Here is a 17859-nt window from a genome sequence, read left to right as displayed (position 1 = left end):
GTTATTTATTTAGTGTTTAGCAATGTTGTTGATCTGTGTTGTGCTACTTACATGTTATCACTGTGAAGCTGCTTTGATACAATCTGTATTGTGAAAAGCGCTATATAAATAAATGTGACTTGACTTGACTTGACACTATGGTAGGCTATGGAATTTTAATAAATTATGTGTAAAGTAATATCAAAAATTGACTAATTTCAGAAATGCTTAGACCTATTATAATCATAAACGCATGGGGGCAGCAAACCTCTGCAATGAGAAGACTGGTCAAATATCTTGTAAATATATTTGTCAAGTCCAAATCTCCAAGATTGTGTAACCCTGTAGGCATTTTTGAGGAAAAGTTGTTATACCACATTTTTAGAAAGTTCAATGTGTCCTGAATAAGGATCCAACATATAACATTGAAATAAGGGTCCCTTTTTCTTGTAATTGTTAATCGAAACAATAGGTGCATTATTCACAGCCGAAACACTCAGCCCATTCTCACTCCCAAGGCGTCACCTAACTGACGCCTTGGGAAGCATTTGGACATGCTTCAATATCTGACGCTTTAGGCGCCCTTTAGCGTCAGTAAGATGACGCCCTAGGATCGCGTGTACCCTACCCCCACCCCACACCTAAACCTAACCGCGTCCTCTAACTGACGCTTTCCTTTAGCGTCAGTTTGATGACGCCGTAGGATCGCGTCTAAAGGGCGCCTAAAACGTCAAATATTGAAGCATGGTCAAAGGTGACGCCTTGGGGTGAGAATGCGTTGAAACACTACAGGTGGATAGGGTAAAATTTTTAAGTTATAGATACAACCATAAAACTTTCCCAGTTTTTCAGTTATATAGAGACAAACATTTTTTGTATTACAAGTTTTCTGAAATGGCATGTTTACATATGCAAATGAGGCATTATCTATTAAAATATGTGCTTATTTGCATAATCTAAACTTTTATATCGGAATTGAAATGTTATGGCAGGGAAGTCTTACAACAAAAGAATTTGAGCCCACAAAATCACTCTGCAGGCCATGTGGGGGATTCTGTTGTTAACAAGCAGAATCACTGAAGGAGAAAACTGGCATTTAAAGTCCCCATTATGGAGATGAGTGTTTGTTTTAGTTGGGCTCTTGACCCCCACATTGTTAACTTTATATTTTGTCGGACTGCTGTATGTGAGCTATAAGAGCCAGATAATCAACTACAAAATGTGATCTGTGGATGTTGGTTGTGTATTAACACATTATCATTATATCACAATCATTTGACCTGAATTACTGAACTCATACAGAAGCAATTTTCTGAGTTAATTTTAACTTATGGATTATAGCAGCACTGCCATTGAAAAGCATACAATTTTATTTAGCCAATCCAAATGATAAAAAAACCCTAAAAACAAAAAGTATTTGTATGCATGCACACACATCAATATTTAGCGTATGGATCTCAGCAAGAGTGACAAACAGATCACCTCTGAACATAAGCTCATTATTTATTCATGCAGTAATTCATGATGGGAGCCATAAATTAGTTTTGATTGGTGGCACCCAGAATGCACTGCAACATGCTTAATAATAGTCTCCACTGTTGAGATTCACAGGCTCATTCTTGATGTCTGTGTGTGCCTATAAACTAATTTGTTTTTTAGAAGTTTCTTTTTCATTAATTTGATCATTTGGATTCCTTTAAAATGGCTAAATGCTATAATCCATAAGGTAAACTTAACAGTGGCAGCGGCTCATGTAGATTGTCTTCAAACCGGAAGGTTAGTGGTTCAATCACCAGTTCCACCTGACCAAGTGTCAAGATGTCGTGTGTTTTAACATACAATGATTATGTTAAAACACATCCAACATATTTTTCCATCCAAATCATATTTTTGGTCTCGGCAGGCTATTACCGACGTAATTTAATCCAAAATATGGTTAAACGTTGTGCCTCGGGCATTTGTAACACAGATACGCGTTTCCCAGAGAGGTTGCAGGGGGGTGTCTGTTTTTTTCCTTCCCAAAACCGAAGTCAAATCCTGACAAGTGTCGTCTTTGTACAGTATTAAACTGTGCGGACGTCCTCAGTCAGCTAAACCCCGCAAGGACCAACAAGCAAATCTTTTTTACTTCTAACCTTACTGTGAGTGTGAAGTTATACTAGTTAGACAGTTTTATAATGTTTTAGGTTATGATTTCTGTTCTCATACCAGTTGTTGATATGCTAGCACACGCTGCTAATAAATACAACGTTATACTCGTGTAGTCTGTTTGCTTTGTAATAACGATTATAGAGGTGAATAGAGACCTACCCAGCTTTGCATGAACAGTGTTGCTCCCTGATATTGTTAGTCCCAGCCTCCGTCTCGATTAGTAGGATATGCGGTGGTTTATTTTTTGACTGTGAACGGTAACGTCATGCTTTTGCCTCTATTTTGGATGCCTTGTTGTTTCTTGCGTTTCACCTGTTTGTATGTCTTGAATATACACTGTTCAATTTCATTAATTAAAATGAGCCTATACGACGCAATCCTTCATAGAAGTGATTCCAGCTTAATTTCATTAAATGTAATCAATGTAATCTTTTAAAAATTTGGTTTACCAATTTTTTTTTTGTTGAGTCAACATGAATATTTTTCGTTCGTCTTAAAGGGATGTCACTCAAAAAAAGAATTTTTGCCTCTTGTTAAAATAATGAATTAAAATAAGCAAAAGTAACATGATTGTTTAATATTGTCACAACTTAATTTAATTGTGTTCAATCAACCTAATTCATTTGTGTGAAATCTACATGAATCATTGTTGTTGACATCTAACTGGGCAGTTGATCTGTAGTTCCCAGCATGCTTTGCAAGGGACTGCATTAAGAGGGTCAATATATGGAAAATGTGTTATTTTATGTGTTTTTCAGTAAATGAGTGATGTTGTTAGTTAATGTTAGTGTTTTATGTTCAGTTATGTTAGAAACTTAGAGTACTTTCTGTAATGTTTTTGCATTTTGTGGTTACCATTATGCAGAAGAGTGGTGACTGTGTTTAGCTCAGTATTGTGTTCAGACTCAATATTACATTATATGTACTTTAAACCTCTTGCTCAGTCTGTGGGTACTCAGTATGCACTTTGTGTAAACCTCACTCACAGTCCTGCACAAGCAGTAGCCTATAATAAGTCTAATCCATGCACTGCATCCCGCAAATGCAGAAAGTCCAATGATACTTGTATGAAATAATAACTTTCGGAGTATCTGTGATCACACTATTGTTGCTTGATTATGTTGAAATTTCAGACTTCCAGCAGCCATTTAAACATTAAAAACCATCCCATTTCATGTTAATGTTGTTTTTTCCTTGTTTACATGTTCTGTAAACAAATATTCTGTTACAAATATTCTGAGAATGCACAGTTTAGTTCTAATGTTTAAACTGCAATAAATGCATGTTTTTTGGCAGCCATTTTGTTTTTATTATTTATGCCAAAACAGTGATGTTTACGACTTGTTATAGGCAGAAATTGATTCAGCGCCTAAAAATCGAAACAACACTTGAAGTACTTTTCCTCAAAAATGCCTACTGCATCTTATCCATGGCTATCTTATCTATTTTGGGACTCGACTATATTATCCAGCTAAGCTAACATGCATGGGCTATTTTAAAAAAGCTGTTTGTTATAGTGAATACAAATTATTTGTATTAAAGTAGTATGTGGTTTGTGAGTTTAGATATGTAGGATAATTGTAAATACATTACTTCGTATTTAGAAAAAAAAAAGAATAATTCATTTAAATTGTCATTAACGTTATTATTACCGAACATAATACAACTTTTAATGACCAGTCACGAGTGAAAAGAAAAGTAAAAATAAATAAATAATTGAACTAATAAAATTGATAGAACAATAATTATAGACACGGATAGTGTACGATTTAAATTAAAAGGAACACTTTTTAAATTCAAGTTACTAACATACAAGCATCACAGTTCGTAACTAAATATTATATAGCAAAAAATAAATAAACATCAGAATAAAATTGATTGAAAAATAAAATAAAATACAAAAGTAAATAAAAATAATAATACATAGCTTAAATAGACAGACTTACAAACTTCATTATCTATAAAAAAAAGAGAGATATTTTCCTAATTTTAAAATTAAAAGGAAAATGAATAAACAGGAAGTGGAATGGTTACGTATGCCATGAAGTCCCACCTCTTCCGACACTTTCAGAAAACACTATGGAAATCCTTGTATGCTGATGATGGAGCATTGTGGTTTAGAGGCCGTAATGAATCTTATGTTAAATCAAAAATGCAAGATGCAATTAAGGAAGTTGAAAAATGGACAAATAAATGGGGATTTAAAATATCAGTGTCTAAAACACAAGTAATATGTTTTTCAAAAAAGAACAAGATCTCACCTGTATCATTAAAATTGTATGCTCAGCCTCATGAGCAAGTGAAGGTTATAAGATTTCTTGGGATGTGGTTTGATGAAAAATTGACATGGAAGATTCATTTGGAAAAAAATGATTAATAAATGTAAAAAGATTGTTAATATCCTACGATGTCTATCAGGACAAACATGGGGAGCAAGCAGGGCATCGTTACTAAATATATATTGGGCACTAATGAGATCTGTCTTTGATTATGGGTGTATAGCATATATGTCATCAGCAGAATCTAATGTTAAAGCATTGGATGTCATGCAAGCTCAGGCTTTAAGGATATGTAGTGGATCTTTTAAAACTTCCCCAGTGTCTTCTATGCAAGTCGAAATGGGTGAGATGCCTTTGAGCATCAGAAGGATACAACTGATGTTGGCATACTGGGTTAATGTGAGGGGACAAGTTGACAGCCACCCAGCTAAAGCTATCTTAAAAGAATGCTGGAAACACAGTAAGTCCAATTACAGAAGTTTTGGGTGGATTGGTGATGTGAAAGCTGAGAATATAGGGTTATGTAAGTTACAGTACTGTTCAACGGTTTCAATCCTATTCCTCCATGGTTTTTCCCTATACCAGATGTAGATTTAGGCGTTCATAAGGAGATCAAAAATAAAACAAAGGAAGTAATAGTGAAGGATATTGTTAAGAGGTATTTGGAAATGCATTATTTTGGATATACATATATATTTACAGATGGATCCAAGGATCCAAAGACAGGACATGCTGGGTCAGCAGTATTTATTCCAAACAGTGGGGTTAAATGTCAAGAAAGAATAACAGATAATTTATCAGCATACACAACAGAACTGGTTGCAATTTTGTTGGCCCTGGAAGTGGTAGAGGGAAATGAGTTAAATAATTCAGTGATTATATCTGATAGTTACTCAGCTTTAGAAAGCATTAAATCTGGGAAATCCATAAGAAATTATATAATTCATAAAATTTGGATGATTTTACATAAGTTAAATGCAAAGGATTTAAAAGTCAGGTTTCTCTGGGTACCTGCACATGTTGGAGTGAAAGGGAATGAAGAGGTCGATAAACTTGCAAAACAAACACTGAAACATAATAGAATATTACAAGTTCCATAGCAAAACTGAAGCTAAAATATTAATTAAAGCTTATGCAAGATCAAAATGGCAGGAGTATTGGGTGGATCATGATAAAGGGAGACATTTATATAATATAGAACCAAAAGTGGGTATAGGAAGAATAGAGTGTAGGAGTAGAAGAGAGGAAAGTATAATAACACGGTTAAGAATAGGACACACAGGGCTTAATTCGTCATTGAAACTAATAGGGAAACCTCCAACAGGGAAATGCCAGCATATTGTACTCATTTAGAAACTGTGGAGCATATTTTATTTCAGTGCACAAAGTACAGTGAAGAAAGAAACCAGCTTTTTCAATCTCTTAGAATGGTCAATCAGAATAATTTCACAATGCAAGGTTTATTAGGGAAAACATCCTGCAACAATTATCACTTTGTTATTAAGTTTCTGAGAGATACAGACTTAGCAAAAAGGATATAATTTTGTATTTATTTTTTATTTATTTATTTATTTTTTTGATTGAAGTTCCAATATCTCCTGATTCACACTCCAGCCCAGTCGGTGGCGGTAAATGCACCGTTAAGTTGGTTTGCCAACCGCCAAAAAAAGAAGAAGAAAGAAGAAAACACTATGGGAAAACAGCAGGACAGATATATTGTTATATAATTAGGTTTCTTAAAGAAACTGAATTAAATAAAATAATCTGAGTCTATTATTATTATTATTATTATTTTTATTATTTTTATTTTTTTTTTCCTGCTTAATCTCTCGTTCCTAATTCCAGTCCAGTCGGTGGCGGTAATGCACCGTTAAATGGTTTGCCAACCGCCATTAAACCCAAGAAGAAGAAGAAGAAGAAGAAGAAGAAGAAGAAGAAGAAGAAGAAGAAGAAGACACTTTCAAGGATGTAGACTGTTGCTGCAGAGCATTATGACTACAACTGATAAAGATATATTATAAATTGTATTAAACCCGACAACTGATCTAATACTGTATAATGGCTGAATCTCCAGACAGTCGCAGTCTTGTTTCTGCGTCCTCACAGCTCAATTTAATGGAAATAGAGGCGGTAAGACTGAGCTGCTTCGCTGTTTGTCTGTAACGTTATGGTTTTGTTTCATTTTGTAAATTATTTTAACAAGTTTTGTGTTGTCCTTAATGACACTTTACTCATGCAGTGTTTGATATCACTGCATTTAATGTGTTACGGTTTTTCTTAGTCACTTAGTTCGTAAATTGTGTCAAATGTCACATTTCGTAAATGTTAATGTTATTTTCAAATGGTAAGCTGCTAACTTAGTATGTGTGGTAAGAAGCCTAAAGTATTCAGTCATTGCAGGCATCTTGCTACTTTGATTCATGTATGTATCAGTACAAAGTATATTAATATTATGCATGATTTACCTCTTAGATTGATGATAAAGAATTTGACATCCCTCAAGTAGACACTCCTCCGACCCTGGAGAGCATTCTGAATGAGGTCAGTATGTCAGGTTACCTTTAACCTTTATAGTCACCCTACAGCAGCACCCTTTTAGATTTCCAGATATGCCAGTCAAATTTTGGGCATATCTACTCACTCTTTAACATGTCTTCATTGTCACATTAGCCTAGAGAAATCATTCTAATATGCTGATTTAATGTGAGACGTCTTATTAGTATAAATGTTGAAAACGGTCTGTTGTGCTGCTTAATATTATTATGGAAACTGTGATACTTTAACCAACTGCATTTATTTGAAATATTAATATTTTGTAACACTGTAAATGTCCATATTGTTTATATTCAATCAATTTAAAGCATCTTTCCTGTCCCCAAACTTTTTAATGATAAAATATTAAACTAACTGCAAGAATAAGCCTTTAGGCCATTATCATCTATATTTAGCTATTCAACCAAGCTTTTCACTGGTAAAATATTTATGCTTTTTTCTCATTAATTTATATTTGTATTTCACAAACCAACACCATTTGGTTTAACAGTAAGATTTATAGTCTTGTTTTGTATGAGGGGTTTTGTTTTAACATGTTTAATATTTCAAATGTCAAAACTTTTTTTTTAGCCTGAAGATGAGGACGAGCCATTTATTCTGGAGGATACGTGTCTTTTGAACACAGAGAACATTGATGCCCACTCCTGTGAGACCTCTTCTCTGGCCAGCTCTGACAGTGGAGACCGCACACACTTAAAGAGGAACGGACACTTTCTTTACCTGGCTACACATTGACAACATGCTTTATATATTGATGTTGTGATGCATGTTTGTGATTGAGTATAGTATTTTTCTTTTTAGTAATTAGTCTGTGTATGTTCATTTCAGAAGGAGGAAAGCAGTGGAAACTAACGCTACAGTACATGGATCTGTTCTTAGACGCAGTGTGCTGAAAGGCATATCAGCCCAGATAGTATCTGCTGCGGTAAGAGTTATAATACTTAATCTACTGCTTATACACTGATGAGCAAAACATTATGACCAGTTACAGGTGAAGCAGATTCCATTGATCATCTTCTAACAAAGCCAAATATGGGTCTGGGTAGATTAGAAAGTAATGAAACAATCAGTTCTCTTAATCCACGTGTTGGATGCAGGAAATAAGATCTGAGCAACTTTGACAAGGGCCAAAATGTTGTGGCAAGGAGACTGGATGAGAGAATCTTTGAAAGGAGAAGGTTTGTGGGTTGCTCCTGGTCGGCAGTGCACCGTTTACCTATGGAAGTTATGGCACCAGGATAGTGTGCTTGTGGAAGATGTCAAGCTGGCAGTGTGATGTTCTGGGCAATCTTCTGCTGGGATACACTGAGTCCGGCCATTTATGTGGACATGCATTTGACATGTGCCACCTACCTAAACATTGTTGCAGACCAGATACAATCCTTCATGACAATGAAAGTGGCCTCTTTCAGCAGAGGATAATGCACCCTGCCAAACTGCACACATTGTTCAAGAATGATTTAAGGAACATGATGAAGAGTTCAAGATGTTGCCTCGGACCATAGAGTCCATGCCTCATCCGGTTGGCACTGTTTTGGCAGCACACAGAGGTACAACAGTATGTTGTGCAGGTGGTCATGATGTTTTGGCTTATTGATTTATACTGTACTGTACTATACTACTTATATACTACGTATGTGTGTGTGTGTGTATATATATATATATATATATGTATATGTGTGTGTGTGTGTGTGTGTATATACAGTATGTATGTTTTTATTTAATTCCATTGCATTCAAATTCAGGCATTGTCAGTTCTGTTCTGAATAGTGCACAATTCTTTTTATCATAAAAAAAAATATTTAGAGCTGTAAACCAGAGGCTCTTACAAAAGAAAGTTCCTATTTGCCTGTGAAATAGTTTCTCTCTTAACTCTGATTCTGTGCTTTTACTCTTTACAACTCTCTTTAGGATAAAGTTGATGCTGGCTTGCCAACTGCAATAGTGAGTATTTGACTTACTGCCTTCTAACTTTTTTTCATTTTTTTTTTTTCTTCATATCTGAAATTCTTTTGTGTTTGCAGACTGTTTCAAATGTGATTGCTGTAGGGACGTCACATGGTCTGGCCTTAGTATTTGGTAAGCACATCATTCAATTCTGTCCTGTTGTGTAAAAGTTGACACTACAGTGGAATTTACTTAAAGTCCCTCTGTTGTCAATCATTTTGTCCCTTAAAGCTCATGTTTGATCACCAAAATTACATATTTTAATGTTTTTTCCTGTTAAATAAAATCCTTCATGCCTTAAAATAACTTGAATGTAACCCTACACCCTTCGCTTCGTTAAGCATACACGGAAACATTAATATGCAAATTACTGAGGTAAACGCTGCAGAATGGTCTTTACAATGTAAAATGCTCTTTACAATGTTGGACACATAACAGTAATTAATATGATTAGCCCTTTGCTTGACTATGTTATCAAACATCTAATAATGTGTTGCTAAAGTTACACAAACTATGTTCCTATTCTCCATCTCAGTCTGCCTTCTAACAATCATCAGAAACTGTTTGAACAACTCAGAACGTCAGTGGAGAAAGACGTATAGTTTATTATAACATCGTAATATACATCACACTGCTATATTGGTAATTCTAAACATACTGCAATCACCTGTTAAATTGCTAATTCTACCCAATTATACATATCAACAAAAAATATAACAGGACAACCTGGCATCTCTTGAGACTAGACTACCCTGCTAGTTTGCTGTTAATAATATGCTAAAGCCCACCGGCACGTTGACGTGATTGGTTACAAGGTAGTTTGTGACGTAAGAAACTCTGTTGATTTTAACCACGGTTTTGAGACTGTCCTTTTTTCACTGCAGTTTTTAGGAGAAAATACTCGGCAATGGACTTATGAATTGGCACATGGTTTTTCTTAAAGCATATTAAAAACCCCACTTAGAAATACAGACAACTTTAAAAAGTTGATTTTAACCACAGGGGGACTTTAAGGTTTTTTGCAAAGATTTTATATTTTTTATATTTTCAGTCTATTCATCTTTTGCACTCTATCACAGTGCTTTATCACTGTGCTTATCGGTTATTCTTAACATCAAAATGCAATTTTAGAACTCTTTAAATGTACTACTATAATAGTATGTGTTTTGAGTGTTTAAACTACTATCTCACTGCCTTGGCTTGGCTTGTCTGGGGTGGATTTTTCAGGAAAAGGTAATGTATTAATATAGTAAAAAAAAAAAAAAGTCACAATTTCACAGTTTTAATTTTTTTTCCATTCCATCATGTTTAGCATTGCAATACAGTAATGCCCGTTTCACACCGGATGCTTAAGCAGAGGCACAAAAAGCTGCATGTGTCTTTTGTTCTTTCATACTGGGCGTTTCTAGCGCACCACTGAGCCGCAAAATATTGTGTAGTCGTCTGATCATTGTCAGCCAGTCACTTTTTTTTGTTTAAGATCACTGCCATACTCTTCTGTGATACGATTATGTCCCCCCCTAGGCCCCTACACACACACACACACACACACCATATAAGATGTTAAGCCATATACTGTAGCATTCTGTGTAGTGTAGTTTATATAGTATGGTAAAATTAGTCTTCAACTTAACATACTTCTAGTTTAAATAATTTAAATAGCTCCTGTGGTTGTTGCTACTGATGATACAATATAGTTCATTTAATTTACAAAAACAGTTACTGTTTCTGTAAATGTGAAAACAGTATGGATTAAAATAACTAAAATAATGCAATTAAAGTCACTAAATTTTAAGTCCATAAGTTTTAAAGGGGTCAATCAAATTTGCCTTCATCTTTTGATATAAGAGTTCTTTGTACTGTTAAAAAGTCCTGCAAATTTCGTAGATTAAAATGTCGTCCTCATTATAAACAAATCATTTATTTAATCAAGCTCCAAAAATGTCTCATTTTGATATTACGTGATCTAAAAAAATCACATGGGCAAATACATTTCAAATGATTCTTGATCAAGAATTGTTTTTTGTTTTTTTTTTACTCTCACATTTTCTACAAAATAACACATTTTAGATCTTGGCATGCCTAGAAAATTGTATTGTTTTACATTACGTAACCAGGTATAGAAATCACACTTATTAATAATAAGGCTAGTTAAAATCAAATATCTTAAGGCCTGGGGATTTTGCTGAGGTCCCCCAGTGGACCCAGGACCCTTGTTTGAGAATCACTGCAGAAGACATGCGCTGATCGGCCACAACATTAAAACCACCTGCCTAATATTGCATATATCCATGGCACCTCATGCTGCCGAAACAGCTCTGTCTGATATATCAAGACATAGACTCAGCAAGACCTCTGAAGGTGTCCTGTGGTATCAGGCACAAGACAGAAGTAGCAGATCCATTAAGTCCTGCAAGTTGCGGGGTGGAGCCTCCATGGATCGGATTGCTCCATGGTCCAGTTCTGACGCTCATGAGCCCCACTTTGATGGTGGACAGGGGTCATCATGGACTCTGATCAGTCTGCGGCTACACAGCTTCATATGCTTCATATCACCTTTCTATCATGGGCAGCATTACGTCTTTCAGCAATTTAAGCTACAGTAGCTCTTCTGTTTGATTGGACAAGACGGACCAGATGCATCAATTAGCCTTGGGCACCATGACCCTGATGCTAGTTCACCAGTTGTTCTCCCTTTCACCACTTTTGGTAAGTAATAACCACTGCATACCAGGAACGCACCAAAAGACAAGCCTTTTGGAGATGTCCATAGTCATATGGATGACGTCTAGTCATCACTATTTGGTCCTTCAAAGTCAATCATTTAGATCTTTTCACTTGCCCATTTTAAATTAGCTGAGCCATCCATGGAACAAACAAAACATGCCCTGAAAATGGATAAAAGGGCACTTAAGACAGACACTTGATCTGACCAGCAGGGCTCACCAGCATGTGCTACTTCGAACCTTTCGAAACAGTGAATCATTTTGCCAAGCAATTGGTTTAAAGCTTTGTAAAGCTTAATTTTTTCTAATCACTAACTTGCAATTCACAGGCTGCTTGAGACTGAGAGGCGGTTTGTGCGCTCCACTTATATAGATCATTGGTGTGCACGCTTTTGGTGTGAGTGCGAAACCTGCGGGAATTAGTAAAAATATGCACAATACAAGCCCTTATTAATCAGAGCGAATGAGTGAGTGAGAGGAGGCGTGTATCACTTCGCCGTCTGAGAGAAGAGAGCGAGAACATGCAGCTGATGTTATTCTCTGTGCCGCTGCCAACAAAATTGACTGGAATGGAGTCAGAAAGACAAGAGACTAACCAGCCGGTTACCGTAACAATTGGTGCATCTCTAAACAAAAAAGTTAATCGACAGCTCCTTATGAACGACTGCTGCTTAAATTAGAAACAAAACACCAACATAATGTCCAGGCCTGGTCCTCTCATCTTGCACTGTCATCAATCCTCCATTATCCTTCCGGAGCTCCTCAGTGGGACTCAAGTTTGTGGTCCGTTTCCACGGCTCTCTGCGCTGTTCAGTGTCCAGTTTATTCAGAAGCAAAGACCAGGAGACTTGGGTGTATCTTTTTTTAAGCAGGATTCTTTATTGCTGTTGCAATGCTGTAGTCTGCTTCATCCAAAAATCATAGCCAAGTCTCACTAAGGGAACTTTACATTGCAGTTGATATACCTTTTTAAGGGGGTGGAGACAGTCTGAAACAGAGCATGTACATGAGATACACGAGAACCGGATAGGCAGAGCTTCCCGCACTGAGACAGGAACCCGAAGACAAATGGTCTCAGACTCTCAGTAATAAAGTAGCAGGTGTTTAAACTTGCTCAGCATGAGTCTTCACCCGGTGAGACACGAGAACAGGAAAGGCATGGCCTTCTCGTATAGGGACGGGATCTTACAAACACAAGGTGATGGTATCAATTGAACTTGCAATAGAAAGATCAGGAAAGGTTTGTGACATTTAGCTTAGTTAAAAAAAATCACACTAATAAACTTCCTCAGTTTATTATAAATCTAAATTAATTTGCTTGCCACAATAATCAATGTTATTCACTTCACATATCAGTGGGCTTAATGTTGTGGCTGATCCTTGTATGCTTTTATAGTAAAGTTGCTAATTGGCCAGGAACTTTATTGGCTTAATTGGCTTCATCACTTTAATTCAACATGAATAGCACAGCAAAAATGATTGTGCAGAGTGCTCTAACCTGTTAACATGGGCATTAAAATACATGCTGCTTGCATGTCTAGTGTGAAATGACATAAGAGCATGTTAAACCAGCTAAATTATCATTTTTGTTGAAGAATAATATAGGTTGAGAAGTTTGCCATGGCTGTTTGCACGCTTTTTGTTTGTTTGCATTTTGCTTGTGGCTTTGTTTGCAAGTATTACAAAATTACTATTTGCGTAAATTCTTTGCCTGGACTTTCCTTTTCCTAATTTGTAAATTATGATTTCAGATCAGAACCAGGCTCTGCGACTCTGCCTGGGCACCACAGCGACAGGAGCGGAGTATGGTGCGGTGTCAGCTCTCAGTATTAATCATGACTGTACACGACTACTGTGTGGTTTTGCCAAAGGACAGGTGATCGGCAACAAACCCTTAAACTGACAAAAAAATCTTGATTGCGAATAAGTTTCATAATAATCTGGTTAGATAAAATGTTTCCATTTCCAGTAAAAGTGTCCATTTATTTCTCATGCAGATCACTATGTGGGATCTGGCCAATGGGAAGCTGCTCCGCACTATCACAGACGCCCATCCACCCGGCACTGCCATACTACATGTGAAGGTTCTGCACAGCACTTATGTATGTACTTCACTCACTTTGTTGTTCATTGACATTGAATAAAGCACTTTTCTCTCTCTCTTTCTGCAGTTCACTGACCACCCGGCGCTAGCTGTATGTAATGACAGTGGCGGATCAGTGTTTGAGCTGTCATTCAGGTGAGATGTGCTTTATAAAACTCAAGATATGATTGAATTGAAGGACATCTATTCACTTTATATTACATGTAATAACTTGAATCTAATTTGATAAGCAAAAGTGGCTTTGTACCATTGTAGTACAGATAACTGTTAGGCAGGGGGCAGTAGAGCTTCATCCACTCTGTCAATGAACCATACGCTGATGCTGTAAACTAAAACTAAAAACCTATAACAACATTCTTCATGGTGTTCCACTTTCCATCTAATGTTTTGGAAATACTTTTGTACCCTTCTCCTGATTCACAGAGAGATCCCATCTCATCCTTTGTAAGCTCTTTGCAAGCCAAGGTTTCGCAATAAAATACAGCCAAGAAAATACTAAGAATGTCCTAAAGAAGCATCTGAAATTTATTCAGCATTGATCAGAATTACTTTGATGACTGGAAGATTATAATTACTTTTCATTAAGAGTTTGAATGGGATTGGTGAATGTCAAACAGAATACCAAGCCTCATTTAAAAGGGTTTTCAAATTTTTTTTGCCCTACAAGTTTCTATTTGTTTGTTACAATAATTTTGTTGTTTCAATATTCTATTACAAATAGAAAAATATATATGTTCTAAAAAGCTGCAATTTTATTTTACATTTATTTAGATTATAAGCACTAACTGAATTTTTTTAGTATTATGTTAAAATTTGCATCATATTTCTAATTTATTTTAATTTCATTTTATATTGCTTTTCCTGCCAATGGCTTAGATTAGAGAGCTGTGTCGCACCCCTCGACTTAATCATTTAAAGTCCAATAGATGCCAACAGAAATTGAATTATCTGAATCTGTATCATTTGGTGAATGCTGTTTTCTCTGTAGTCTTTCATGCCTTATTGGAGAAAGACATTTTCCTTCATTCTTCACCAAATGCCTTTGTTTAGGGGGATTCCTAATCCCCCCATCTTTTATAACCTGTCAAGGCACCTTATCATTCACTGCTGTAATGCTGGCACTCTTATTATCAGTGGTTCAAAATCTCTCTCTCTCTCTCTCTCTCTCTCTCTCTCTCTCTCTCTCTCTCTCTCTCTCTCTCTCTCTCTCTCTCTCTCTCTCTCTCTCTCTCTCTCTCTCTCTCTCTCTCTCTCTCTCTCTCTCTCTCTATAGGAGGGTAATGGGAATGAGGACCTGTGAATCCAGGTGTTTATTCAGTGGTTCTAAAGGTGAGGTTTGCTGTGTTGAGCCTCTACATGCTGGAGCTGATCTGAAAGATCATCCTATTACCCAGTACTCCCTTCTGGCCATGGCATCACTCACTAAGGTATAGTCATACAGTACAGTCTGCTACTGTCTACTCTCTAGGTTTTTGACATTACCTTCATTTTTGTACTAAATCAGCAAAATTTATAACGATGTTAAGTATTGTTGCGATATCTCAGTTATTGTGTGCATGTGTCGTTATGACTTCTATTGTAATTTCAGAATTTTCTGAAATGATTTCAGCTGCTGATTCCAAGAATTCTTTAGATTTAGAAAAATCCCCAATACCGACCATAGTTTTCCACACAAAACAAGTTAATGTATTTGGTAGAGCTGCACGATTCCAGATTAAATGAGAATCCAATTTTTTTTTTAAGTAGATATCTAACTAAACAATAACATTTACTTTATTAGAGGTTCTGACAAAACATTAATTGCTGCTACTGTATTTACATATATTTCATTAATGTGTATTCATTAACACTAGTTTTGAATGAATGATTCAACGATTCATTCAAAATAATGATACTTCATTCATCTGCGTTTTTGAATGAATCTCTTGAAGAAATGATTCAGTGACAATGTGGTGTAACGATGAAAACAATACGATCTTTATTTAAAGCACCAAGTTACTTTCAAAAGGTGGTTTACTCTGTTCTCTACCGTATACATAATCATTGTTTATATCTGAGCTATAAACTAAAACTTCTGGGATAATTTGAATGATTTCAACATGGAAATGATGGTACTGTGGGGCTGAAAAGACTGTTTGTGAAGCTGTTTTAAACAAGACAACTGCTCTCTCTGGGTCATGAGCATACTTGTCAAAGGTTTAATAGACATAGCCAAATCCTTGTCATTCAGGAATAAGATGGTGTGTGTGTGGTTGAATCAAGATTACGATCTTTTAACGATTAATTGAGCAGCTCTAGTACTTGGTATAAAAAAATAGTTGACTAAACAATGGAAATTTTTGAAACGTTACATAAAATGTCATTGTAATAAAAATTATTATATCCCCTCATTCCCTTATAAGAAATATTACTTAACTATATTTTTAATTATTATTAAAGTGTGCAGTGCTGTTCATATTTTTTGCTGGGATGCATAGTTAAAGCTCATCTCATTGCTATGCAGTTGGTCATGCTGCACTTGCACATGCTGGCTTATTTAGATAATTCAGTCAGTTCAATTGTTTCATCCCGTTCTTGTATTTTTTGGCTTTAGGTATTTCCCATAATATGGCATCACATAATCAAATACAGTTTTATTATCACACCAATGCGATCTAAAAAACAGTTGCACCTGCAGGAAAATTAGCTAAATTGAACCATTTAGTTACAGTTTGGAGCCCTGGTTCATTTACATTGAGAATAAACATGGTTTGTGCCAAGTGAAATCTCTTGAAACAGATTTGTCTTTTGGCCCATTTTTTGTTTCATGTGTTCTGCTGTCAAATAACATCTCTGCTACTCTTTATACTTTTACTAAATTGTCAATTTTCTTGTTCAGCCTGACTTTCTGTATTGATGAAAATCCATATTGATACATTGCAGTCTTTGTTTTTTACTTAATTTACACTTTTTGGGTTGGGTTGTCATTTAATGTACAATTTGGGTCATTAAGCACATACTGTAAAGTAGGATTTTTCTGTTAATACCTTTTTCATTAATTATTTTTAGATATTAAAATAATGAATGAAAATTAGAAGTATATTTTAATACATCTTGATTACTCTCCCATAATATACAGGGCAATACTGGCATTTATAATGTTACAAAAGATTTCTATTACAAATAAATGCTGTTCTTTTCTAACCATCTATTCATCTTGATTATTTATATTATTAAACCTTTGACAATAAGCTAAACAAAATGTATCAGTTTCTACAAAAATATTAAGTGGCAGCTGTTCTATAGATTGATAATAAGAAATGTTTCTTGAGTACCAAATCAACATTAGAATGATTTCCGGTCACACTGGTCATTTTTTATGTTTCATATGGAAGAAAGAGGCCGCACTTTGCATAGAAAGTTTATTTTACACAAACGCGTTTCGGCGCGAACGCGTTTGTGTAAAATAAACTTTCTATGCAAAGTGCGGCCTCTTTCTTCCATATGTACTCTAAATATTAGGCCAGCACCTTTTTAAAATAAATTGAAGTGTAACCATTGAGTGAAGCCTGCTCCAACCTCCATTCATAATTTTTTATGTTTGCCATATGCAAAAACAACTACAAAAAAAACAAAAAAACAAAACAATCGGCATAATTACTTGTCTTCAATTTTACCAACCCTTAACTTATGAATGGAAGTGTATATCATATATATATATATATATATATATATATATATATATATATGTATATATATATATATATATATATATATATGTAACCATATCACTGCATTAAATTGGGGGAAATTTGTGTTGTCAAAGGGCTTATATTCTTCTTTTATTTGGGTGTAATATATAATATTTTGTGCTGATTTGTAGGCTTTTTTGCTTTAAAATAAGTTAAGTTTTATTTAGCATGAAAGGAATTGATATCAGTATTGTCAGATGAATTACTTCATTGTTGGAGGCACCAGTCAGCCACTAACATCCAAACACAGTCAGATCCTCTCTGTCTGACTGCAGTTTTATTTAGCCTCTGAACTCTTTATTTTGACAGATTCTGCTGATAGGACTGAAGCCTTCACTCAAAGTGTGGATGACTTTTCCCTACGGCAAGGTGCAGTACACACATTCATT

The 17859-nt window shown here is 35.4% G+C and overlaps 1 protein-coding gene across 2 annotated transcripts in view; it reads left to right on the top strand.

The window, feature by feature from the left end:
* The first annotated feature begins 6298 nt into the window (after positions 1 to 6298).
* vps8 (VPS8 subunit of CORVET complex) overlaps positions 6299 to 17859 on the top strand; it is a 227900-nt gene continuing 216339 nt past the window's right edge. The window contains exons 1-11 of one of the 2 annotated variants that reach the window (XM_089132237.1): positions 6299 to 6539; positions 6882 to 6950; positions 7533 to 7663; positions 7791 to 7887; positions 8874 to 8906; positions 8987 to 9041; positions 13387 to 13511; positions 13633 to 13719; positions 13807 to 13874; positions 15013 to 15166; positions 17780 to 17839. In XM_089132237.1, coding sequence (XP_088988363.1) covers positions 6468 to 6539; positions 6882 to 6950; positions 7533 to 7663; positions 7791 to 7887; positions 8874 to 8906; positions 8987 to 9041; positions 13387 to 13511; positions 13633 to 13719; positions 13807 to 13874; positions 15013 to 15166; positions 17780 to 17839 — 951 coding nt within the window. In that variant the 5' untranslated portion in view covers positions 6299 to 6467. The remainder of the gene's footprint in view (positions 6540 to 6881; positions 6951 to 7532; positions 7664 to 7790; positions 7888 to 8873; positions 8907 to 8986; positions 9042 to 13386; positions 13512 to 13632; positions 13720 to 13806; positions 13875 to 15012; positions 15167 to 17779; positions 17840 to 17859) is intronic. The other variant, XM_039657435.2, reaches the window with a different exon arrangement.

This window comes from Pimephales promelas, chromosome 6, assembly GCF_988280905.1.
Source record: "Pimephales promelas chromosome 6, fPimPro1.hap1.1, whole genome shotgun sequence".
Lineage (NCBI taxonomy): Eukaryota > Metazoa > Chordata > Actinopteri > Cypriniformes > Leuciscidae > Pimephales > Pimephales promelas.
The sequence above is the reverse complement of the archived record's forward strand: the minus strand, read 5'-3'. Positions and strand labels throughout refer to the sequence as shown.